We start from the raw sequence: 27,709 nt of genomic DNA on the forward strand, positions 1-27,709 counted from the left end.
CTATTCAAAGTAGATGCAATATGTAAGAATTTGCATTAGGGATGCACTGACATGAAAAAATGCACCAATTTCCGATAATATTGCTACTATGGACGCTAACCTATATCTAAAAATGTAATACATAAATCAATGTTTTTAGTTTTAATATTTTTTCATAACCTACTGTAGTATCCTACAGATGTTTTTATATGGTATATATTTTTCCATGTATTAGCTTTTTTTTTTTTTTACGCGTCCAAATCTACACATGCATATGCACAGCATCAGCTTCCATTCATGGACCGGTCGGTGTTCATGGTGGATCACACATCAAACGAGTCGCCGGTGGTCCCGTGTCTGTGAGTGTGTCAGGTCTTTATGTGTGAAAGACAGGGGGACTGAGCGTGGCTCTGCGCGCGGCTCTGTGCGCGGCGTAGGACGGCTCTGCTGAGGGGGCGACAAGCCAAGATAAGATAAAGAGAGCGCAGCGTTTAGTAATGAGGCGGCTGGTGTGAGACGAACGGCGTCAGAGGAAAACCGGAGCCTCTGGTCTGGATAAAGGACGACTTGATATGCAAGATGGAGCAACAAAAAAATACATTTGCAGTGTGTTAGAGATAGTGTGGCAAAGTTTGTTTTTTATTAACTTCTCTGAAGATAGCCAAAATATTCCTATGTGACACTATTTGAGATTACACCCACGTGTTGAATCATTTGCTGCGTTGCTTTGTAATTAATTAATTACAAAGTAATTAATATTAAATTAATTTAAATGTTAGTGAGATTAAATTAAACTTGAAGTAGTTTAAAGCTGCAGTAGGCAAAGTTTGTAAAAAATTAATTTTTTTTACATATTTTGGCATGTTGTGACAGAACAATGTCAGAGATTATCTGTAAAAAAAAATTAGTTCCTTTCACCTTCTCCCATTGCTAATTGGACACAACCAATCAGAGCCAGGAGGCGGAGCCTGAGTGTTCTCAGTCATGCCTGCTGCTACATGGAGCTCTTTTCTACACTATGACTTCTTCTCGTGAAGCTAATGCTGTTAGCATAGCCACCAATGATGATAGACAGTTTTCCTGCAATGATGAGTTGTTTCTTTCGCTAACACATTTAGCAGAGTGTTCTCGAGAGTGATAGATGTCGCTAAGACCCGCCTCCTTTCTCTTATTGATCGTTTTTGGTCAATAGCAGCACAGAGAGGAGTGTCTTTTCACATATTATCTGACTCATGTTATGCTGTCCATATGTGGTGATGTTTTTAGAAAATGCTTAAAAAATAGTTTCTTTTTTTTATTTTTATTTTTTAGAAAAGTTATGTACTGCAGCTTTAAGCCGATAAAAATCTGGTTTCAGTTTATCTTCTGTTTCGGGGTCTATACATCCCAGGAAAGTCCAAAAACACACCTTACCACTTTTTGTTTGGTACTCTTCACATTCACATTGTACATTTTCCAAGTGAGCTACAATTTGTAAACACACCCAAACGGCTGGCGATCATTGCTCCCATTGGACAGAATTGACAGCACACACCTGGAAGGAAGACAAACATGGACTTCCTGCGTGGTTCATAATTAACGACCACCCACAGGAGAACTGGGACAAAAAGAAAAACGCTGCTGTTAATCAACATTTTTCTAAGTTAAAATCTGTATTATGAAACCAAAGTTGTACAAACAAAGAACATCCATCTGCTCCGTGTGTCTGACAGGTTCATGTTTCATAACAACAATCCCTCTTCGCAATGTTTGCTCATTTTCCAGAAAAATCAATTTCGAAGAAATGTGTTTTGTCGGGTTTTTTTCATATTTCACTGAACCTTATTGTTGAGTTATCTGACTTCCAGGTGTTTTGTAAGTGAGCTCAGTCACAAGGCATTATTTCCCTCCTTCATTCTAATTTGATGCATCAAATCACAACCTGGTGAGTGAAAAGTTACTAAATCAGAATCAATCATGGTTGAGACGTGAATCAGTTTTTTTTTTTATGTACTGCATCTGTGCCAAAATATCTATATCATATAAAGTATAACCTCCTAACCCTACTCATAATGTGAATGGGATTATATGACTCCAATAACAATATTCACCTGCAGGAAGTCACTGAAAGTTATTTTGGTTTCATCAGAGGCCAGAATTTCCCAAACGTCATAAACGTGAATGGACGGAAATGAAAATAAACCCACAGGGAAAACAAGTTCAAATGTTAGTATAACAACTTCCCCGAAAGAAAATGCAGTAAAATCAAGTCATATTTGAGCATTCTTTTCAAGTATTGATTTGAAAAGAGTCAAAAACGAATAAATTACACATAAAATGACAGCAATACAATAAACGTTCAGAATACGTATAAACTTATCTCCAACAACTCAACTATGATCGCTTCCTATTTATGAGAATTTTGGCAATATACCTTTATTCTCCTCTCAGATTGTGGGAGGAGAATAATACATTCAAGTATGTGCTTACAGTAGGTAAAAGTATTAATAATAGTAGCTCTCATATTGAGAGAAATAATGACAATGTTGATGGCAATAATGCTGTAATAACAAAAACATAATAATGTTTAAATACAGTTGAAGAAACCTTTAAGTAGGTCTGGGTAAGTTAGTAACTTCTGTTTTAAATGTTACGAAATCACGATGTGTCAAAGTAGCTCATTGTGTTACAGTAAAAACTAACGTAATCAATCCCTTTGGAAAACAAATAGTACCTGATTGATAATCTTGAGTCAAACAACGTTGAGCTCTACTAACATACCTACCTCTGGCATAAGTTTCATGTTTTTTTGTTGTTTTTTTTGGTTGTTATTTTTTTGCCAGAAAACATCAACAGTTCAACCGAGTTTTGAAGTTCGTGAAATCTCTCAGAAAATCTGGCCAGCTCTAGAAACCCATCAGCCCATTCCTCTCATTAGCAGAGAGTGAGGAGAGGTAAATGAAGTTAGACAGAGAAGGAAACGTTAATGTGCAGCTTTGTTATTCTCATTAAAGCACCTGGATTAGCTTGGAATTGATGAATGTTAGAGTGAGGTTCCAGCAAGACAGAAACATCCGTCACTGAGCTCCTGTGTTGGAAGCAATGATTGAAGGCTCAAATGTAGCTGAATTTGGTTTATATGCCTTCACTTTATATTACAATCAATGGATTTTGTCATGTTGTGTTACGGTCCTTAAATTTCTCGCGTTTCCATTCATACTTCTGATGTGTTTGCAAAATGAAGAACATACATTTTGAATTCTACATTTGGTGATCACTGTTGGATTTTTAGACGGGTCGTGTTTCATACTGGAACTTGAATGGTGTTTGTGGTTTAACTTTCCATAAATGTTTAGTTAGAAACTTGGGAGACCATTCATCACAAGTTACTTACACAAGTTGACATGTCAATACAACTTATGCCTATTGATGCATTTTTGGTACATACCAGGAATCATTTTGAAGACACTTTTCTGCAGTAGTGATCAGAGTCACTACTCTGATGGTTAGGCTCTCCCTGCCCCCAGAAATGCATTTAATAGTTCAATCACCAAACTTACCGTAATATGTATTAAGACACACTGTGGAAACCATCTTTGCACTACTGCAAAAGCAAACACCTAGTTTTTCTTATTTCTGCTTGTGGGGGTGCAGCCAATCAACCGCAAGGAAAATGAATGGGCAGAGGCTCCCATGCATTTGTTGTCAGATTTAACCTAAGATTGTTTATTTGAATGTAGGACTTGTAACGAATAAATTTAGTATGGAACCTCGATTTGTGGTTCGAGGAAAATCAATGGGTAGATTTTCCATAAGTTTTTCTATCCTACACTATAAACCCAAGTCTTTTCTAGAACCAGGTTCTATAGCATACGGCTATGTTTTTATTTGTTTCATGTTCTGCATTCAAGTAAATAATCTGTACTTAACTTTGTCTGATGACACATAATCTGTTCAAATAGTCTCTTTTCTTACCTCAAAAACACACTTGTCTAAATACGAAGACGAGAATTTCATTTTGTGAGACATTAAGCTATGAAATATGTGTATTACCTTATTATGCAGCCTGGTTTTGCATAGCGCCTACGTACTGGGTTGAAGGCTGTCTAAAAGATTATACTTTCAGACATGGTGAGGATTCATTTTCCTGCAATCAGCTTTCTTTAATTAGTGACTTCTGAAGCCCTAAAGAAATACAACATGAAAAATTTGCAATGCAATTATAGAAAACCACTGAGCACAACTGCTGCTGACTTGTATACAAGCTGGCACTTCAGACAGTGCAGAGTAATTTGCTTCTTTTATTACAAGGCCACAACAAAGGTTTACATTTGCATACAAAGAAGTGCTCATTAAGTCCAACGGCAGTGATTAAGTGAATAAAAAGCAGAAACAGCTGTTTTGTTAGCAGGAGCTAATAAACGCGGCTATGAGAACCATCCAGCACAGATGCAGCCTATAATCTGTGACAATGCCGTTTCAGTCCGTAGCCCCCGCAGCAGGTTGTCAGTGGTGTCTGAATATCCACAGAACATAATCACGACGTCTGGATGATGTTCTGTCGATTTAAATATCAAGTCTGTCAATACCCAGGTGAGCACTACTATAAGATCGTTACCAGCTTGAAAAGATCCCTATTTTTTTTACAGTTTCTCTCTCCGTTATGGCCAGCAAATTACTTTAGTTTCAAATATTAAGAGCTTGTATGTTCAGTTTGAGAGCAGGATTTCATAACTTAGTAATGTTGTAACTCAAAATGTCTGCCGCCTTTCATCCCCTCCATGACCACAGTTATCATCTATTCAGGCAGCTGAAAAGAAAATCTTACTGAAACTCCACAACATACACTTATGTACAGGTGTATAATTATCGTATTCAAATTAAAATATGAATAATAACCATTGAAGTAACAGCAGCCTTCCTATTGAGGTTGCATACATGTGACTGTTCCAAAGTTATCCAGATAAAAAGGTTGTGTGTAATAGACACATCGCATGCCGCCGCAGTGGAACGAAACTGTTGACAAAATGAAACTTGGAGATGAAGGTGTCATTGATGTGGTGCCGTGCACCACAGCAAAGGGAAAATAACGCCAAAAAAAACCATTAAAAATCAACTCCAAACCACTCATGGTCCTCTGTTTTCTCACTGTCGGCTACCCTACACGCAGACCTGATGCCATAGCGATGGACTGACAACAGCTCCGCTGGTACGTCAGGATTCAGCACACGAAGGAGGGAACATTCAGTTTGCTGTGGTGTCATGTCTTCAGGGTCGATGTTTATTTTGTGATTATTAATAAGCTGCGGTCGATTAGCTCATTTAGACTCCTGATCTACTGATGGTCTGTCAGAGACCCGTGTGCGTCTCGCCTTTTTTTCTGTTTTAACTGAACCAAAATACTGAATCCTGCAGCACATCTACATGTTGGCATAGTCAAAGTCAAGCTAGCCTTACTAACATCCTTCCCTCTCTCTCTCTAGTTTTTTATTTTTGTTTTTATTCAAACTTTTAGCTGACTTTTGAAACGTGACCTTGCCATCTATAGCTGGCAATTAGTAGCAAACCGCTGCATCCTTTTTTCTTTTATGTATCTCGCTACATTTAAGATTTAGCGCATTATGTTGACAACTTGACAGCTAAAACCAATGGTAGCCATGGTCGGTAGCGGCAGTATCTTTGCTCTCCGGCAGGATGATGAAGGGCAGATCCAGAGCATCACATTGCAACAAGTCTGTAAAACCTAATGAGGAAATTAAAGACTTAAAGTTTCGTTCTAAAATTTCCTTAGACAGTTCAGTTGTATTTCATTCTCATTTTTCAAGTTAAAAATAAAAGTTTCTGGGAAGCGGCGTTCCATAAAATAAACAGATGGAGCTGACAGTGGCGACCACACGCACAATATTTCATCTTTTCTTTTTCTTTGCATCACATATCACATATTGGTCTCCCGGCTTCACGTTCTCGTTCTGTTATTGAGCTGCCAATAATCAAAAGCAGGAAACGTGGCTGGCGTATCGGCGCCGTCCTGAACCGTGTCATCAGCTGTCCCACTGTTCATGTGGGCCGAATGAGATTTCAATCAGAATTCAAGCTGACGTCTGAATTCCCATTTATCATCATGAAGCGAGTGCTGGCACAGCTAATCTTTATTTTCACTTCTGTCCGTCCTGTTGTGAGTGTGTGTGTGTGTGTGTGTGTGTGTGTGTGTGTGTGTGTGTGTGTGTGTGTGTGTGTAGGGGTGTGAGTGTGTGTGTGGGGTGTGTGTGTGTGAGTGTATGTGTGTGTGTGTATGTCAGTGTGTGTGGTGTGTGTGTGTGTGTGTGTGTGTGTGTGGGGTGTGGTGTGTGTGTGTGTGTGTGTGTGTGTGTGTGTGTGTGTACATGCTGCGGTTTGGAGGAGAACATCAGTTAGTTTACATGGGTGAATATGAAACTGTGTTTGTGACAGCTTGTGCCTCTGAAGTGTTGATGTTCTTGGGTTTGGGTTAAACTCAAACAAGTTTGAGAAAATTCCACTTCTTTCAGCTAAAAAAACAAACAAAACAGTAATATATCTCATCTTTACTTTATCATGACTCTTTTTCTGGCCATATTTGTGTTGTTTTTAAAATCGAAACCATTGCACACTCACATTTGTCTTTACAAATGGCAGGGTGTCACTTTTTATGCTTTTCAAACTCAGCTTTATCCTCTTTGCAGAACTCCTCCTACGGGTAGCACACAAACCACCTCATTACTTTTTATTTTTTATTTTCAATCTGTGCTGCCAAATAGAGCTACGATCCAGCAGTCAATGGAGTCAATAAGATGAAGGAGATATTTCTTAACCTTTTCTGGTTGTGACACAATTTCTGAAAATTGCTGCAGCAACATCTCTCTTCATTTGGGACAATGTATTATTTCTACTCTTAAATACCGAAGGACCTCTCCACTCTCCATAACATTTATCATCTCAGGCACTAGAGAAATACACTTAGAGGCCAAACATGTCCCAGAATTTGGAAAGTTTTAAAACTTGGCTCCTGAAACGTGATGTCCTACCTAATACTGCGTCCAAGAACACTAATATCAAAAAATCAATTGCGATTTGATGCATTGTGCAGCTCCATTTGAAACGAATGAACACTAACACTCTGTTCTTTTCCCCACTTCCAGGAGCCAGTGGCGAATAGGGAGATGAAGACGTTATCTCTCCTCTCCCTTCTCCTCCTCTTTGCCTCGGGAGCCTGTGACGATGTCAAGTACATCACCAAGAGAAATTCAGGTAGGATTAAAGAAGAATGAAAGCTCCAGTCCTTCTGATCTGTTCCCCCTAAAAACTTGGGTTGCTATTCTCTCCCTGAGATCTCTCCATCCGCCTCTCATTTCTCACCGATTCTCCGTTTGTCCTCAAACGCCCCGAGGCCGTCTGTCGCCGTCTGCCTCCTCGTCATCCTTTCTCATTCAAATTCTTTAACCCTTCTGTGTCGAATAAATACCACATCTATCTTTCCCCAGTAATTTCTTCCGCTCTTGTGCTTTCCGGCGGCTCCTGAAGCGCTTAACTCGATTTAGTGGTTATCTGCTACTTGTTTGCTCCAGCCGGCCTCGCCGTGCCGCGCTATCTCCACTTCAGATAACGTCCCACTTCCGAAAGTTGTCTCTGGGAGCCCGGCCGGGTTTGTGTCCGCTCCTCCTTTTCTGCCTCGGGGTGAGCGCGCTGCCTTTTCTGCTCATTTGTTCGTGTGTGTGAGCCAGCGGATGACAGATCTGCTGATGATCTGTTATTCCTAATCGATGCGTTTCATCCGCCTGATTGGCCTGACGGTGGGAGACTTTGATTGGGGTATCGACGAGTTTGAAGGCGCCATGTTGTACTGGATGGGGGATAAGGAGCGTTGCCAATGCATTCACAGCTTCACGCCATTCAATTGTTTTTCTTGGGAACAGTTAAATAACTTTTTCTTTTTTCAAGTTAGAGGATCAGTAACACCAAGCTGTGCCAACAGCATCTGTAATTTTCTACTCCCGCTGCCTCTGCAGACGATGCTGAACGCTGAAAATGACTTAGCAGGTTTTAGCAAACGCGTCCATCAAATTAAAGCAATCCAGTTAGAACAGATTCTGCTGTAATCTAATCATATTGCGCAGTTTCTGTTGATAATAAGTTAAGAGGATTTAACAGGACACTTGCCTTCTAAACCTTTTATTGTGGTCTTGATCCTTTTCATACCAGAGTTGGTGTTTATCTTAAGACTCAAAGAAAATGACAAAGTGCCCCTCATTTCATAGATTCATTCTTGTGTCTAGTGAGATTTTGCTTTCATTTTAGGGGTTTGGATTATTGCCAGTCACGTTCAAAGAAAGACTTGAAGTATAACAGGAAGCCATGCAGACCAAACCTCAGTGTCATCACAAACCAGAAACAGCCAGTGGACTTTCAAATATACAAGTTAAATCGTAGGAATAAAAAACACTGAGATTATTTTTGCTTCCTACATGTGTGTAGAAGGTTGGAGGTCAAACCAGCTGATCTGCAGCTTCTCATGAAAACTGCAAAGTGAGAAAAGCAGTTTGACTGGAAGAAACTTGTCGACTAACCTGCGATGCCTTCTCGCTCTATGAAGGACGACTACGTTTGTTCAATCAGTTTCTATTTCCAAGGCGTCGGACACGGCCGCTGTGATGACGCTGCTCTTTCTGCGATTCACAAACTGTGTCATTTACTGCAAAGCAACAGCAAAAGAAAATTCAGCCCAGTGGAGAGGTAAAAACACAAAGAGGCTCTGAGGAAAGATGGAGGAGCGTACGAGATTATGAAACATTAAATCCATGCTAAAGACCGGCTCAGGAAAACAATCCCTCTAACTTCATTGATTTACGTTTACTTTCGATTAGGAATGCGGCAGTAGAAAATGATCACAATGTAATGAGCTGGAGGGCAGCCGCGCGGCTCAGTGATGGAGCAGACAGCAGCTGCTGAGGCTACGGTCTTCAGCGGAGCTCTCCTGGGTTCAGTGCCCGGCCCCAGGCTCTTTACTGCATGTCTTCCTCTTCTTTCTCTACATGGTTCCTCTCCAGCTACTGATGGGGACAGGCCATTAGTGCCAAAGAATCCCTAAAAGTGTTAGATTATATGCATACGTAATAACTGAGTAAAGTTTGAGGCTTCACAATCCTTAAGGTTTTAATAGACCATCCCTGACCTTCGTCATGAGCACTTTGACTAGGCCTGCCACAGGTCTGCTGTTTCCACTTCATCCCACTTTGCGTTCAGTGCAAACTTCACACTCCTTTAGTTGGTAGTAACAGCTACAAGAGCAGACAGCGCTTGTTAAAATTACGGATTACATTTTAAGGCAAACCCGCAGGATGATCCAGCTGAATGTTTGATAGACTTACAATTTTACACCTATATTCCTTTTGAAAATGTAACAAGTCGTTGCATCATTACAGTCTTTTTGGACTTCAGGACTTGAAGAAAAGATTGATTCCTTCCACACTTCCTTTGCTACAGTGTTGGTGTTTCTCTTTCTTTTTTTGGGGGATTTTCTCGCCCCTCTCTCCTCCCTGCTCGTCTCTGGCTCGCTCTCCCGTCATTGTGCTCCTGTGTGGGTGAGCTGGTGGGCGTTCTTGTTTGCCGTTTACCGCACCGCGGCGCGCATACGTCTGCAGGCACGGCTCTACGTGTGAAATCCCGGCCTCTTGCCACCCCGACCGCGAGTATGTGCATATGTATACATCCTGGTTCTAAGAGTATATTTGAGCAAACTGCCTGAGTGTGCTGCCGCGTCTGCTTTCTGTATATGTGTGTGTGTGTGTGTGTGTGTGTGTGAGTGCGTGTACGGGATGTGTGGGAGAGGTGTGTACTCGGCAATTATGTGATCAGAGCAGAGCCAAGTGGACATTTACGTGGGCGAACCAAAGATAGGCTGTTAGATCTGTTCTTCCACTACTTGTATTCGTGCGTGCGTGTGTGTGTATGGCACTGGCCTCCATATGGATAGGAACTACCATTTGCTCATGTCAGTCTCCCTGCTGTGCTGCATTGCTTTGATGCAGCACCTGCTGCAGTAAAAGCTGGCACATTGCGATAAGCTGGTGGAGAGCGGGGTGGAGTTGCACGGCCCGAGACTCTGAAGCCACGTTTGGACAGATTAAGGCCGTCTGGAGCTTATATAGCTGTTCGGTAGGAAGGAAATCTGGGAATACATTATTGTGTGGCCTTTATGTGACCCCAGCTATACAAACTTTTTGGCTACAGACGCTGCAGATCAAAGGGAAGTTGATTTCAGAATGGCACGTTTTCTGGTGAAGCAACAGGCTTAAGATGCGGCTCAGACTCTAACGCAGCCCGGTTTGATCTTCATTGTAAATGTTTTGAGTCTTCCTTCTGCATTTCTTTACGTGCAGCGAGATTAAATCCAACAAAATAACAATAATAAAAAGCAATATTGTTGGACACAGCAGCTGAATACATGAGATGGAATCGTTTCTGTCCGCGTTCAGCTGGAGAGAGTCGCTATGTGCTGCCTGGTGATGTCACTTTTCTGACTTATTAAACAATATGACAGGCCAGGTCAAACGTTGTTTGACAGCAAAATACTTTAAAATGTCCGACCACTCGGGTGAAAAGTAACGACTAATTAGCCATTCTGCAAAGAGAAAGAGAGAGCGGATTAAGTTTAAAAAAAAATCTCTACTTTATTGCTTTTTGGTGTGTTTGCAGCCTCCTTTCACGGCTTCACACATTCTAGCGACGGTTAAATGAAAAGCAGCGACATCACAGCCCGACCGTCGGCTCCTTCCCTAAAACTAATGAGCAGCAGAAGCGAACAGGAGCTGCTGGCTTCCTCTGAGAGCGACACGTTGTCGGCTCTGTCTGGACGGAGCGTGGAGGCTCTGTGTGCGTTCACGTTACCGTTCTGATAAGTGTTGCTTTAACCGCATACAAAGATCTCACACTGTGATGACTGAAGGTGAAAACTTTTAACTTTGTTGTTTCTACCAATTCCACACCACAATCATGAGTATTGAGGTCGTATTTTGACTTTGTGTTGCGTTTAGCTGAACAATGACGGGATGTAAAATGATATTAAGATATTACTTTGTTACCCTTTTAAAAGTTTCTCTTAATTTCTCTTAATTAAAACCTAACTGAATGATTTTGCAAGTGAACATTTTAAAACCGACACTCGTCATTTCATGGAGCAAATGTTTTAAAACCCTGTTTGCATGGGAAGATTTTGTTTTTCAAACAGGTTTTTGTTTTCAAAAGCTCCTGTGTCCACATGAGACAGTTTCCACAAATGTTTCATCTAAATGGGCGCAACAAAAACATCATCAGACCACCCAGGCCTGAAGGTGGAGCTAAACATGGAGTCTGCACCCGAGGTCAGCTATAAACACAACTAGCAAACAAGAATGGCAATTAGAAAGTAGAACAACTCCGTTAGCAAAATGAAACCAGGAAACTGTTTATTGATTTAGTTCGGTGCGCCACAGCAAAGGGAAACATAACGTACAAAAACCGTTGGAGAATAACTCAAAACCACTCATATTTTTAATTTTTCTCACTCTCCGTGTCAACTATGTTGCGCGCAGACTCGTTGCCATAGCAACGGCCTGATTAAAAAAAATGCAACAAATGTGTTGAGATTCAACACCGAAACAACAAAAAAAACAAACCTTTTCTACGCACGAAGACCCGGACATTCAGTCAGGCTTTATGTTTCTTTTGCGATTATTAATAAGTGATTGTCTGAATATTAATCTAAGTTCCTGCAACTGATGATCCGCCAGAGAGTTTGTGTGTAGATCACCGTTTATTTTTTACTTTTTATTACTGAATTCTGCAGAACATCTACACATTAAGGTCTTCAAAGTCAAGCTGGCATAACTCACCTACTTCCCTTTTCCTGCATGACCTAAATGACATGTGCAGAATGACATTCTCCGTGACCGTGTGTTTACGCCTGTGATGAAATAAAACACAAAACCCTGTTCTGTGTTTACCACCAGCACCGCCTAACATTTCTCTTCAGCGTGACTAATTACCACAAGGGCCTTTGTCACACAAAGAAATCCACTTGACTTTTCTCCTCGCAGCACTCACCGTGTCTGCAGTGGAGTGGCTGAATGTGAGTGTGTTTGCTCAGCGCACAAAGCAACCGACACTCGTATGCATGGCAGTGTGTTAGCGTGGCTGCATGAGGACAAGTCCCTGTTGGTGTGGAGTGTTCCCCAGACCCTCTCTTCAGTCACAACAATCGCAATAGAAAGCCCTTACTTTAAATAACCCACAATCTGTCACATTAACCTAGAATGTGATTTTGAGAATCCTCGTTGGGTGTGCGCGTGTTATTGTTTATGAAGTAAAAATACCACAGTGACTTGGTGAAAAAATCTAAAGCACACTGTTAATCCAGTTACACTAACGTAGGACTGGATTAATATCAATAAATATGAGCAATTTGCGCAGCAGCAGTTTCAAGTTTCATAACTGCATAAAAATAAACAACAACGGTGTGGAGTGAAGGTTGTAAAACAGGAAGTGTGACACAACCAGTTTGGCAGGAATTTAAAACTGAAAACTGATCAATAACTTGTTGACAACATTGAGTAGGAGGCTTTGAACCAGCAGAACCAGGCGGGGTTGAGAGAGCACTTCATTCATCTTTGCCTTGTAGATCCAATCAAACTGAGGTCCAATTGATATTTTCTCTGGGATCTCAATAAATGGACTTGAACTGTTGGAAACGTAACTTGGACAACTTATTTTGTGACGTTTGAAAACTTGCTTTTACTGTCACAGCGTACCTGACTGCTTTCTATCCACCGTTATCCATGTTATACAGGACTGCCACTTTGTTGATGCTAGGCTAACCAAAACTCAAACTTCCTTTCTCGACAACTTAGAATTAGTTTTGGTTTTTTGTTTTATTTTCTCTACAATAAACTGATTATCTCTTGATTGACAGTTTAAAGATAAACATTACCCATTTTTCTGTTACATCAACAGGAGCACTGACTCCTTACAGAGGGATTCAATCCGTCACACCTGGCAACTTTTCCCAACTATCTTCCACACTAGTGGTTAAACTGGAGCAAATAATAATACATTTACCTCCAATTCATCCCCAAATGTCTATTCATAAATGGGCCAGTGCCAACCTCATGCAACTTTAACTCCTCATGCCCCTTACCTCCCTCCACAGACCTTACATGGCTGCTCCCATGTCTTCACTGTGCAGGTCATATTAAAGATTTATTCATTTTCCAGATCTGCACTCAAATATGGATGAAGCCTGACACGGCCGTCCCCGTGTTCAGGTCTTTATTGTTCTGTCTGCTGTGCAGAATACATTCACACTCTATGCATATACATGATTTCTTTAATGTAATTGTTCCTAAATGTATTTTATACATTTATGATCAAATCATGTATCATTATATATTTTTTCTGTACTATTTGCATGTAAGCATTTCATAAGGCCATTTGGCTTTTGCCTCTTCCTGCAATATGATTATTACTATTATTATTATTATGTTTTTTAATATCTCTGGTTTGTATTTGGTTTGTGCAAAATAAACTAAGCTGAACTAGGAAAATTGTACATTTTATTTTACCTCAGCAATATAAAAATGAAGATAGACACTTTTAATAAATGCACAAGTCATTCATTTCTTGACACTAAACACCTGTGTCATGCCGGTATTGCATAAGGTCAACTGTTTTGAGTTTTATATCATGTTATAATGTTTTTTCCTCCTCAAATACATACCTGCAGTGTTGCTTTGATCCTGTCATGCATCTTTGAGAAATCATTTAATCTCCGTGGCAACCATTTAGCTGTGCAAAGTGCTTCGGGAAAAGCGGCAACCTTTGAGGACAGATACCAAGCTTCCGAGCTGCCGCCTCAGAGAGCTCCCCTCCCTCACTCAGCTCCTTCAGACTAGCCAGCATCAATTAGCAAACACCTGGTGGTCATGAGCATCAGCTGAGATCATTATAGGAGCTACTTCTCAGTGAAACGCTGGTAAAAATGTTGTTAAAGGTTTAATAGAGGAGCCATGTTGTCATGACTTCCTGAAGGTGGAGTTTCAGAAAGAGTAGGAGTTCCTTCAAGAGACATAGGCCCAATTTCAAGGTGTTACATTACAAGGTCAAATTTCTTTTAAGTCATATCTGACATATATAGCATTTTTATAACAACCGAAGGTAACACACTTACTTTATTGTGATATAAAATGCCACTTTGTTCCTGGAATACACACAAATACTGCCCCTTTAAAATAACCCTTTGTATCTGTGATTCGAGTGTGGAACATTGTTTTTATGTAGCTTATCACACTTACATTTCATGACATTACATGCCTGTGTATTCACATGCTGGAAGACCTCATGTAAAACTATTTCTTCTGGTGCAGTTTCTCTGTGTGTGTGTGTGTGCGTGTGTGTGTGTGCGTGTGTGTGTGTGTGCGTGTGTGTATGTGTGTGTGTGTGTGCGTGTGTGTGCGTGTGTGTGTGTGTGGGGGGGGGTGCGCGCGTGTGTGTGTGTGTGTGCTATTGACGCTAATGATATTTGACAAGGGACCCAGGGGAAACAGAGTATATGCAGCCCCCAATAATTGCCCCCTTCCCCACTACACACACGCCCAGAATGTGCAAAAAAGACGAATAAAAGCATGCATGCACAAATTGACTCTGCGACCTGAACCCAGTTTAGAGCTGAAGTTAGTTTACATATGGTTCCATCGGGATGAATCCCAAATTAATTTGTGACTTTTAATGATGTATTTGAACTGATCGTTTTTCATGGTGCGGTGATTATGCGACATGTGAGTGCCAGGGTTTTTGATTGAGTTTTTAAAATAGAATTAGGTGCACAAGTTTGAATTTGTTATGAGTTTTCTGAGATCAACACACAGAGACGACACACAAAAGCTCAAATATGTACATCTATCAAATCCTTTTAATAAGCAGAGCTGTAGGTCCTGTAATCTATTTCAGTTTACCAAGACCTATTTACTTCTCTTAGGTAATTCAGACTAAACATGTCGGGTATATTTTATTGTTATGGAAGTCTCTTTCTGGAAGAACAGCTCAACCTTTTCCCCTGAAATAAAATGTTTTTGAAAAGTCTGTTTTTCTCCAATTTTTGACTTCTTTTTTTTTCTTCTCAGAATTACGACTTCTTTTAGTGATCTCATGCGAACAAAGTTTTAGTCTCTGATTGTAAATCGGTACACAGCCTTGTTTTCTTTCTTCTTAAACTACAACCAGCTGAATGATGGAAGTAGAAATAATTAGCAACCTGGAAAAAGACCCCACCAAAAAAAACATTCAAATGAACTATAAGCCAATAAAGATGAGCCCCAGAACAGCTGCGGCTTGAACACATTGCGTATGCGTAGCAGGCAGGAGCGTACAGCAGCATGTATGCACAGGCAAGTGAAAACACAAGAGCGCGTTTGGAGCAGCAGCAGCAATAAATAGACAGAATAAATTGGAAGTGGACAAATAAGCTTGGGAAACAAATTAATGTTGGAACACGTTCTCTATGAACAAAACACAAACACAGATAGAAGAACACGCAGGCTCAGCAGCCGAAGACAGACGCTGACCTAAATGTACCAACAAAAAGGCACCGCTTCACCCCCCCCCACACACACACACACACATACATACATACATACGCATATTAAAAGGTCTTAATGTATTTACACATCGAGATAAAAAAAAAGAAGACTTGTGGAATTATTTCTAGCAATCCATCCCCAAAGACGATTGACTCCCTGCGGTTTGAGCTTAACATGAGCAGCTTTGTGTGTTTCTGAGACAATGTTCCACCTCGGTAACACCAACAGTGTGATCCATGCTGATCTCAGGCAATGTTTACATTTCACTTAAGACTTTTAGCTCTGGATTTTCCAACAGTGCAATGATTCATGAGTTGTGATATCTTAACCAAATTAATAACCATTACCAGCCAAATTAAACACACACTATCAGACATAACGTTATGGCCAACTGTTTAATTGTGTATTTCATGCTCAAACAGAATCGGTTCATTGAGCTGTGGTATTTGACGTCAGATGGTTTGGGAGGTGAAGTCTTCATTGATCAGAGTTGTTTATGTCCAAAAGACACAGGATTGAATTCAAATCTTTGTGTTTCCAGGGTCTTTTCAGACCTGATGGATCTGGTGCACTCAGTTCAATTGGGGACCAAAGTTGCTAAATTTGCTACATTTTTGTTGGTGCAGTTTGCTTTCACACTGCAAACGAACCAAACCTTTTGACTCATACCTGCTTGTGTGGCAGAGAAAAAGACGTTGAAGGAAGCGACACAAAAACCCTGAGAAGATCCAGAGCGTGAGTTCCTTCTTCAAGAATTGGAAATAAAAACAATGTGCCGTCAGATTTTAGTGGCTGAAGGATTTCTCTTTTGTCGTTGGCAAAAGACCACGAGCCATTTCTCCCGCTGGCATCACACTTGTGTATTTGTTCTGGTTGTATTTACCCAGAATTCCCTGCGCTAAACAAACCGTGCTAGAATTCACTCCTACTGTTCAGTTTTTGGGTCTTCATCAGAGTTCGATGGCTCATTCACAACCTCCCCAAACGAGTTCTGGGGAAACAAAACTACCATTTGATTGAAGTGGACTAAACGTGGCTGGTGTGAATGCACTCTTAAAGGAAAGCCAACTTCAGAAACTCCTCGTTTTGGTCCTGAAACCATTCCTGAACCACAGAAGCTTTGTGGCAGGGCGTATGAATATGAAGGAAGTCGATGACCTTGAAAGGCTCCAGTTTGTGTTAATGATGGGAATTGATGAATATTATGTAGCACTGTGATCTCTGTTTCCAAATGGACCTGCTGGTCTCTGTCTGTAATTTATGCATCTCTCCATCAAGCCACCAGACTGCTGAAGCGGTTTTTTTCAAGGATATTCCTCCGCAAGATGGTTCCTAGTTGACACATTGGTATAATCACAGCAGTAAATGTTGATTTGGGAAATATGCCTGATTTACTTTATAATCATTAAAAAAAAAAAAAAAAAACCCAAAAAAGACCATTAACAGTATTGATCTTTACGTTTTTCCCTTTCTGTCTTCTTATCATAATGTATTAAAATCCCAGCATGCCATCTCTTACAAAGACAGTAGAATCTGTTTCTTCATGTATAGTTTTACATTCCACAGTATTCACACCAAACATACCAAATTAACTTTGTCACATCATCATCTTCCCACGATAAATCATTAAAGTAATTTGGCAAAAAGTTATCTAGTCAAAAGATAAATCACTTAAGGCAAAAACTGATGAGATTTTGCCCCTCCTTAGTCAGTACACGTCATCCCACATCAGTATTGAAGTCAGTACTGAAGTCTGGTTGCAGATTATCAGCCGAATGAAGGTCTTGCCTCGGCATGGTGGCACAGTTGGCATCTGTTGCCTTGAGGCGCGAAGCTTCCCGGTTCTGATTCTGGCCCGGTTGTCTTTCTGAATGAAGTTTACATGCATGGTTTCTCTGCGGGTGCTCTGTCTTCCTCCCACAGAATGGAGAATAGTTGAATAATTTGAGTAATTCCCCTTAGGTGTCAGTGTGTGGATGGTTGTCTGTCCTTGTGTGTCTCTTTCTGTTGCCCTGGCGACCTGTCAGGCCTTGTACCCCGCCTCACACTCGACGATCACTCGAGATAGGCACCGGACTCCCCGTGACTCTGCAGGGATGAGCAGGTGTAAAAAATGGATCTGTGGACTGTGACTGGGCCACACTATCATCAAGACTCTTCCCAATGTAGCTCTGGCTGTATGTTCAGGGTCAATGTCATGTTAGTAGTCTGAATTTAATCCTCCAGGCATTTCTTTATCTGAGCTGAAGAAAGGTGTTGTTGTCAAAATGTGATTGACATGTTGTTAGTTCAGGCCTAAAAATCCAACCTGGGTCCATGGACTTTGTGTTTGATCCAGATCTGACCCATCTAACGAACCTTACTGGCCTCAGCCCGAATTACGATTTTGCTGCTTTTGTTTCTAAACCATAATTTGCATAATTTCTCCCAATTTCTTCAGCTTTTAACGTCTTCCATCGCCGTCTCGTCGTGTGTTGTGTGAGTCGGGTGCAAATCGTTTGGGATGTGTGACTGAGGGGAGTGGCGCAGCTTCCTGAGCGCTGCGCTTGTTACAGTCGATGGTTTAACCTGTTTAAGTTTAAACTATCTACTCCTTTATTTACACCACAATAAGGAGATTAATGCAACTTTATGTTGCAAATTCTCGTTTGGTTGTCATTACACTGTGTGTTGAAGGCTTATCAAACGCGCCACAGAAACCTGAATTTTGGTGTGAGCCATAAATCCAGACTAATCAGAGCACATCCGTCCATGCTTGTTGAGCATTTTACTTAGAGGTTTCACAATGAAGTGGATTAATTGCAACTGTACACCACTTTTTTGATTGTAGAACATTTTGAAAACCACAAACTGTTTTTCTCTACAGCGATGCATCTCCTTGTGTTGGTCCACCATAAAACCCGGAACCAAACATTAAAGTTTGTGGACGTAATAAAGCCCAACGTGAAAAAGTTAAAGAGGATGGAATGCCATCGCACGGCACTGAATGCCAAATCCAATATGGGTCACAGTTCCAAAACCAGTCATTAACAAGGTGGAGGGAGACAGGGAGAGACGTTCAGAGAATGAAGAAGAAAAAAAAAAAAAACGGGAAATGAAAAGGAAACAGAAGACATGAGGAGAAAGGATGAGGTGGAGGAGCACAGAGAAGAGAGCGGGACGAGAGGGGAGAGAATCTAACACATAGTCCTTGCTGTCAAGGCAGTGTGTAATTAAGTTCTGCACTCTGTCACCATCGCTCTGCAGAACTGGTAATTTAGCTGGGCCTGAGCCAGGAGAGCAGGTCAGGGGAGGGAAGAGCGAGGACGGGGCGGACGGGAGAGCAGAGGAGAGGAGAGATGGACAAAATCGCCGAATGATGGGGGAGGCAGGAGAGGAAGAAGAAGAGACTCATGAGAAAAAGATGAGTCAAGAGAAATTAATCAAGGGCGAAGGCGGCAAAACGTCAAGGAAGATTATGTGGGGCCGAAAAAGTAAGGCAGTAGTGAAAGTTAAGCTGGATAAGAAGTTGTTGCAAACTATCCATCCATCTACTTTCTTAATCTCAAGGGTTGCAGGAGGTGCTGATCATTCTAATAATGCAGCTAAACTAATTATCATATCACGTCGTTAAGAATACTTAACACTTTTCTTGGTCAACCAAACTAACCAAATCCGACACGGCTATAGATAAAACATAACTACAGATTCCTTTGGGATATTTTATACCAGACCCTGAACGTGACAGTTCAAAGCTGATCATGTTCAGAAAGTCGTCCTTACCATGTCTTAGATCACTCCAGGAACATTTCAAAGAGGTGGTAGATCTCGTATCATAATTGCTGGTACGATGTGCTGGTTGACTGATTTGTCTGGCATGGTGACATGAAATCACTGTTCTCAGCTGAAGGAGATTCAACCATTAGCCAGACAACGTCACAGCCGAGACGAATGCAGTTGTCAAGCTTTGCGACATGAAGTGGGTGGAGGGTATTATTTCTAATTGGGTTTGGTGGCTTTTGTTCAGCACTACTCACACATTTCCCACAAACACTTTGAAGTCCTGTACATAAAACAGCATACATTGGACTGCAAACAATTTCACAACACTTACAGCTTTTCACCTTTTGTCCCATTACAATCCTAGGTTAGGGTTAGGATATAGTTCTAACAAAACAAACAGGCAAACTACATGGATGTTCTCATTTAACCATTTAACTTTCACCCTCAAAACACGTCTATACAAGTCAGAGAGGAGACCAGCGTCTTTATGACAGATAAGAGTTCATTCTCACCAGAAATTTAATTTGGGATTTAATTAAAATTAAAATTTTAAAGGGCCTTTTCTTTAATTGATATTGTTTATTTAAACTTCAGTCAAATTTTCTACAGGTTAAATAAACTAACTAGCTAGCTGGCTCGATGGCTAGCTATGTAAACATCAAAGTATATTGATAGCTAGCTATTTAGTCAACTATGTGTTTATACAGCTAGCTATTTTTACAAACAAGTAGCTGGTTAGTCAAATGTAGAAAGTCGTTCAGCAATTAATGTTGACGTTGCTCTATGAGATTAAAAAAAATGGATGAGTAATTGTTTATTGAAGTAGCTAGCAGCTTAATTAAATGATTCTGTGACATATCAGAATGTCCCAATCCGTTAAAGAGCATGCACAGTCCCACACTGTCCTAACGTCTTTGTACAACTCCACTCCCAAAAGAGGAAATGGCAAATGAAGAAGAGGCAAACATCACGAAGCTAAAGAAATGGGTGGGGTAAAAGGTCAGTACAAAGTGTAGTTAGGTGTCAGGGTAAATGGCTTCACTGTGCCAATCTTGGGGGGGGCAGGACAGTGAAAAGAGGAGGGGTGAGAAAGATGTGACACTCGTGAACCTCGTCTCTGACCTTCCGTGCGACGCTACGTTTGCCCGTGTGTGTTTATGCGCGTTAAAAACTGATGGGGAGGAGGACGGTGAGGCGAAGCGGGTGAAAAGAGAGTGGCAGATTGAATCCACGGGGAGTCTAAATGGGCGGCTGCACAAGTGGGACAGTGTGTGTGTGAAGATAGCTGCTAAGCAATCCGAGGAAGGACGATTAAAGGATAGCGAGTGTGTCCGTTCCTGTGTTTAAGCGATAGCCACAGTACTGTTTAGCTTCATATTGACATAGCAATTACCAGTGAATAATGGGGCCCATGTGCGGATGGGTGCGTGCGCATGTGTATCAGGTGTAGTCGGGTGGAGAGACTTGCTATTGGCATTCTAGTAAGACCGATAGACAAACTCCCTCGACTAAGATCAGAGGAGCTCCGTAGCGGAGCAGGTGAGCGATACGGCACCGTCATCCAAGCTCCATGCAGGCCCCACGTTGGCAGAGGGGGATGGGTAATCTGTGGGATTCTGCACACATGAAGGGTTGCCATGGAAGATGAATTCAAGGTATGTTTTTGATGCAAAAATTACAGACCATGATGTAAAAAACTCAGAAAAGTAAATTTTCTATAACACTTTAAGAAGGAAAGACTTTCTTGTCTGACGTCAAACTCTTATAGAGAGAGTTTGCTAAAGCATGATATCCTAACTCTACAGTTTTTCTGGTCAGATGGAGACTTTCAATTGAAGTGAGATATCCAACAGTTTTTTGTTAGCTTTTACTCATGTAGCTGCTTGAAGTATGCCACTAGACCAATGAAAGCATAGAAACAGAAGCTCCTTCTGTGCTAAACTCCTTCTCCATTAAGCATTGTTTTATTTGTGTGTGCTGTTGTATCTATTCTCTTGTGTTCACATTTGGATGTTTTGCCTGAGCTCTTGGCTTTGAACGTTCTAACATTTACCCTGAAATCGCCTTCCTCTCTCTCTCCTCTTGCTCGTGTCATTGTGCCTCTTGCCGCCCACTCTCTCATTTTTTTTTCGCCCTGCGTTCGTTTTCAATACAACTTGACAGGGAATCATTAGCCGCATAATGAAAAGCAGCAGACCAGTAATATATACCATCACCGTCTATTAGAGCCTCCTTAGCCTAAAGACCTTGAATGTAAATGAGGCTGCGTTACGGCCTTTTCAAGTCAGGGTGGATGGAGGCTTAAAAAATGCTTTTAGGACACAACGCAGACAGCGATTGACTTTGTCATTGCTGCGCGAGATAACAAATGGTTGAGTAATTGTTTATTCATTTTCATGGAAATGACCTGACGCTCAACTCCAAAGCAAATCTGAGAGACGACTCCATCATGTCAATGTGTTGAACAACTGCTGCAACATCAGGATCAGTGAGGGCATGCCGTCCATCCATCCATCCATCCATCCATCCATCCATCCATCCATCCATCCATCCATCCATCCATCCATCCATCCATCCATCCATCCATCCATCCATCCATCCATCCATCCATCCATCCATCCATCCATCCATCCATCCATCCATCCATCCATCCATCCATCCATCCATCCATCCATCCATCCATCCATCCATCCATCCATCCATCCATCCATCCATCCATTTATCCATCCATTCAACGGACTCCTCCCTGTCGTTGTCTTCTTTATGCTTTCTGCCAGTCGTAACATCCAGTTGATCGTGTGACTTGTGCGATTCGGAAAAAAAAATCTCCTGTCGCTGTTTTGCTAAACAAACCAATTTGATACGGCTGAAGGAACACCTCATCCTAGCGGCAAAACTTTTCAGCAAAAAGCTGGCATGGGTCCATTAGGCAAATTTATTTTCGAAATACCAAATCGAGCAAATATGCGGCCAGTGGAAATGCATCTACTGTCTCCTCTATCTCCTATTTTCTGTTCAACGCTCTCCGAAAATAGTTTTTGTGTTGCTATGTAACGTGTTGGAAGAAACAAACCAAAAAAAACACACATATAAACACAGTGCAATACTGAGTTCCAGCAGAAAATGTTAATGCCAAATAAACTCCACATACATGTTTTCCTTCACACACACCAACCTCTCCATGCTGGTGTGAACAGAAGAAAAATTGGAAAACTATTACCTGAAACGTGATCTCTGTGTGTCTCCATGGACTTTGCAATGTTTCTCTCCGTCTGCAGACCCCCTCCTCCATCTCCTCTACTCGTTTCATATGCACACAGCTACACTGTGACATACACACCCACGCGAGAGCACAAATAAAATCCATTTTCTCGGCTCTGTCCCCGTGTTGCAGAGCTGTTATTGAGGAGCTGAGGGGGCTCATGGAAAGTGAGACTGAAGAGGCTGGTGGGCTGATGGAGTCGGTGAAGCACATGGAAGAGAGCGGCAGAGGGCCGGATGCAGGGTGTGTGCGGCCGACTTTAACCTCTGTGTTTGCTGAATGTCTACTGAAGAACGATGGCTCGCGCTATGCGGAATCAGATCACCATCAGCTCGCTGAAAGCCTCTAAACGAGAGCCCTCGGTGGACGGGCTGTTTACCGGGCCGCATCGAGGGAAGTGTTTTTGAGGCAAATCAAAAGCAAAGTTTAAGAACCGAACTCAGCTCAGGCGGCAAGAAGTCAGATACTTTACCTTCCGGTACGGGGATGTTATGAAAGTTTGTCGTTATATAAGGAACTATAAATGTTTGTCTGCAGTGTTCGGTGTGAATCATATCAGTGAGATGGTCAAAAACAAAAAGCTCGGCAAGGAATTCGAATCTTAGCTGTTTCCATTATAAATGTGGACATATTCTTGGCTACAGCTCTGGAAAAATGAAGAGCCATTAGACCCCCCATGGTTATTCCACCAATAAATAAATATTTACTTCTGACCTCATTAGTGTTGTTTCTAAATGAATGTGAACTTGTTTTCTTTGCATTATTTTAGGTCTGAAAGCTCTGCTGTTATTTTTGACCACTGTTAATAAATACTAGATTTTTGCTTTGAATTTCTGAGATGTTCTCAGAAGTTCGTGAAATAAAAAACAATGTTCATTTTACTCAAACCCATACCTATAAAAAGTAAAGTCAGAGAAACTGATCATTTAAGTTCTCTTAATTTTCCCCCCAGCTTTATATTCAGCTAATGTTGAAAAAGAAAAAGCCCCACAATTTTGCAATTGTGGTGAAATTGAAATAAACACGCGAGTTACATGTGGTTAAGCAATCTCATTAACAATCATAGCAGTGACAGATGTGAACAGTGTCGATACAGGAGATATATTCATATTTCTGCCATTCATCATCAATCAGAGGAGAAGTTGGCGTCTTACTCAGGTGTTGGAGCAACAAGCTGTGGATTCAAAACGTTGCAATGTAACGCTGTCAGAGTTCTGATGGTCCCAGCTGAACATCGTCTAAAAATCCCCCATAAACAAACAGTCATCCCCCTACCACTTCCTGTTGTCTTCTTCTGCGTTTCTGTCAGTAGTGACCTCCTGCTGTTGGCCATGTGACTCATAGGATGGGGGTGGAAAGCTCTTTCAATACAGCTGAAAAAAACGCCTCATCGTAGCTCAAAAACCTTTGAACTGAAAAACAGGAGCTTTTTCACTGAGCAAATTTATTTTGAAGTTTTGTTTTGCGCAATTCTATGGTTATTTTATGTCTGTTGATGAACCTGGGTTATCTTACATCCTTCATCTCCTCGGATGTCTTCTTTATTCTACCCTTACGTTTCCCACCTGGCCTCAGAACTATCTGTCCCCCTATTTAATCTTCTGTTTCCTTTGCCCCTTAGGTAGTTCGTCTCGATTTACATCTTCTGTCCAGCCTGTCTTCTGACCTCGTCTAGTGAACCTTTCTCACGTTTTTCATCGCCCCTTTGGATTGTGGACTCACTGCTGTTCTTCCTGAATAAAGATCGAGTGTTTCTGAGTCTAATGACCATCTTGACTCAACATTCCACTCACGTCCTGATGATACCACTTGTGATGCTACCACTTACAGCCATAGCCGTCCATTGCAGACATATTTTAACAAACCAAACTATGTCTATGTCAGTCTATGTAATGTCTTTTCTCAACTTCCACTGCCGTTGTGGATTTGAACCTTATGTAGCGTATACCAGACCAGCAGTTAGTGGGTAGCAGCGGTTCTGGTTCGACTGTTGCTGCTCTCGTTGAACTACAGAGAAGATCTTTAGAGATTAGATTATTTTCATGGATTTTCCACTACAAGCAACTTTAGTCATATTACACAATTTCATTTGATCTTTTGCTGAGATAAAAAGACTTTGAGTTTAGGGTGAAACTGTTTGTACTTGATTTAAAAAAAAAAAGTAAACTGTGTTTGCCGACGCTTCAGGCCAGTAGCAATCAGTCTACTCTAGTTTGAACTTATAGTGTCAGGTAGTGTGTGCTTGTGTGTGTGTGGGTGTGTGTATGAAGATGTCAGTGTCTGTCTTGCCCCAGGTGATACGGGGTGGTTCAAAGTGCATCTGAAAGGCTTGATTAAGAAAGTGCATAATCCGAGTTGAAGAGCAGAATCCGCCTGGTGTCGCCTTTAAGGCCTGGAACACAGAAACACAGCGAAATCCAACCACAGCAGACAAAACGCAAGAGTTCACCACGAGTGTGAGCAGCTTCCAGAGAAGACATTGTGCCCTAACTAAAGTGCAATGTATTGAGTCCCAGCCTTGGCACTGGATGGAGACGATTCAAGGCAATTATTTTTCTGAAGGGCAAGCAATTGAAACATGTAGCCTTTTATTATTGAAGCAATTTATTTTAATAATTACAAAAGCTTGGGAAAGTAAATGGGATAGTTGCTTTGGTGACACTTTATGTGAATGAGTGAGCATAAGACTCGACAGGTTTGTATATGTTTTTATTTTGTATGTGCAAATCATGCCTTGCGTCCCACTTGCTGCATATCAACATGTACCTCACAATAGCAAATAACAACTGAAGGAAGCACAATAACTATGGAACACCGCAAACAAGGAAAAATAGCTGGCATAATCAAAATGGAGTGAGTAGAAGCACAGCTTATTGTTCAGCTAAGAATATATGTTTTAAATATGCATACATCCTTACATAACATACAAATATGTATTTATTCCTCTACAGTTACATGGTGTCGCCCTCATCTCAGTCTCATCCGTTGTACGTTTCGTACAACACGCCCTCCTCCTTCAACCAGACAAAATCGTTTGTGCTGCAGCACTTTTCTTTTGCGCCGCTTTGGCTTTGAAGCTATTAATGAGAGTTTAAAGGTCATTTTGAGTTAGTACAAGCTAAAGCAGCGCAAACATTAATGTTGTGCTGCACAGTCCACCACAAACACAGTCGAGTTGATTGACAGCGATTTTTTTTGTGTGGTTTGAAGAGGGTGGGGAGGGCAGGATGACCTTTCACGACCTCTGGAAACATTTCCGCCCGTGTCTCTAAAACGATAGCGGCACGAACAAACATTTTAGTTGCACAAACGTAGCACAAAGTGACACTAATTTTGTCTGATTTGAAGAAAGTGTGGGGGGCAACTTCACTTAGGTTCTAACCACACAGTTTTATACATTTTCTGAAATTGTCATGAATCTGGAGTCTTCATGAGTGTTTCTGAATGTGATCATAAAGTGTGAATAATGACACTTTTATTGCCAAGTTGTCCCCTTTAATGGACTTTTAAGGCAACTTTTAGTGCAACTTTCCTTTAAAAGTGTCATTATTTACTGGCTGATGCTACATGATACATGAAGACTCCTTCATGTTCTGCACACCCTCCAGATAAAGTGTTATCATTGCAGCAGTGAATGATTTGACTTGTGTTCAAAAGCTGCACTGATGATGATGATGATGAGCTGACTGGAGAGAGAACTGCTTCCTCTGCACTGCTTGTATCAGGAGCTGTTGCGTAATTTTGATCTAAATCTGTTTCATACGTCGGTTCGTACGGCCGGAACCAGTGCCGTGTCCCGGGCTCCAGTCAAAGAATGATTTGGATCGAAACGTTTTAAGCCCAGTTTTGCACCAAACTGTCGGAGGTCGCAGACGAAAATGTCCCGGATTTCAGGAAAAATCCTGCGTTGGGCTGGAGGTCGGCGCGTACTGCGCCTGAGCCCCTCCAAGCTGCGATTTGTGAGCTTCCAACATCGAGCATCCCGGATACAATTTTGAAGGAGTTGGCAGGCGAGGAGATGTGACGTGTCAGCTAATCTGCAAAAAAGGAGAATAAATAAATAAATAAATAAATAAATACGGGATTAGGGAGATAAATGAGCTGTAGGAGTAAAATCCTGGGAGTCAAACACAGAAAAAGCTGACATAACACAAGCATTACGTCTGAATTTTGTTACTCCTGATTTATGATGGTGTTTGATGGCTGTTTTACTCTGGGTTCGTTTGTCGGCGGCAGACAGGTGTAAAAGTGACCGAGCGTTAGACGCATTTCGTCAGCCACACCTGTAGAAGCTTTTCCTGGATCAGGACCAACAACAGTCAGCAAGCATTGCTGTATGAGTGTGTGAGGCACTAATGAACCCCATGACCCCCATCTGTCATCCGGATTCTTGGACTCTCCAGAGCGCCGTGAGGCGAGCCGCCACGTGGGCGGATGACCTCAGGTATGCGTAAACACCGGTTTGCTGTGACAGGTGGTGTTTGTTCATAATGGCTCCCGTTGCGTTTCTTATTTGTACATTCCAGTTCCGCATGCAGGGTGGTTTCACATCAGACCCCCTCCACTGTGGAAACACAGGTGACCCTTGTGCTAACTGGGTGCCTGGTTGCGTATTCGGTGGATGGTGATAGAAGACCGCCGCGTTGCTAATGCACAGCCTGCATCGCCGTCTCCACCCTGGCTTCTGTGAAACCCATACAGCTCATGGGTTTTGCTCACAGCAAGATGCCAGTGCATGAATGATGGAGTCGGACCACCCCCTGATAGACAGAATAGGAAACTTTGAGGAGCAGAGGTGTGAAAGCATCACTAAGTTTGTCCAAAAAAAAATCAAAGTTTCATTTGTAAAGTTTGCAATCAGATTATCATTATGCAAAAAAAAAAAAAACTTATCAGAAGTGGTTTTCATTTTAGCTCCGTCCCTGTTCAACTGCAGGTAAAATGAAAGAAGAACATTTTGATAATGACAGAATAAACTCATATTTCCAGTTTGTAGATTTCATCACATCGTCTTTATGCAGCTTGATTTACTCTTGGTATGTTTTCAGACTCTTTGATGCTTTTTGGTTTAGTTTACTTTAGCAGCATAAGTGTGGAAGGAGCG

General features: G+C 41.4%; 1 protein-coding gene across 3 annotated transcripts in view; it reads left to right on the plus strand.

Annotated features, from left to right (window-relative positions):
* The window catches only part of il1rapl2 (interleukin 1 receptor accessory protein-like 2), a 333,900-nt gene that overhangs the window by 58,936 nt on the left and 247,255 nt on the right, over positions 1-27,709 (plus strand). For all 3 annotated transcript variants that reach the window (XM_055034309.1, XM_055034311.1, XM_055034310.1), the window contains exon 2: positions 7,116-7,224. In XM_055034309.1, the coding sequence (XP_054890284.1) occupies positions 7,137-7,224 (88 nt within the window). In that variant the 5' untranslated portion in view covers positions 7,116-7,136. The remainder of the gene's footprint in view (positions 1-7,115; positions 7,225-27,709) is intronic.

The sequence above is a fragment of the Poeciliopsis prolifica genome, unplaced genomic scaffold (assembly GCF_027474105.1).
Source record: "Poeciliopsis prolifica strain line A6 unplaced genomic scaffold, Auburn_PproV2 SCAFFOLD009, whole genome shotgun sequence".
Classification (NCBI taxonomy): domain Eukaryota; kingdom Metazoa; phylum Chordata; class Actinopteri; order Cyprinodontiformes; family Poeciliidae; genus Poeciliopsis; species Poeciliopsis prolifica.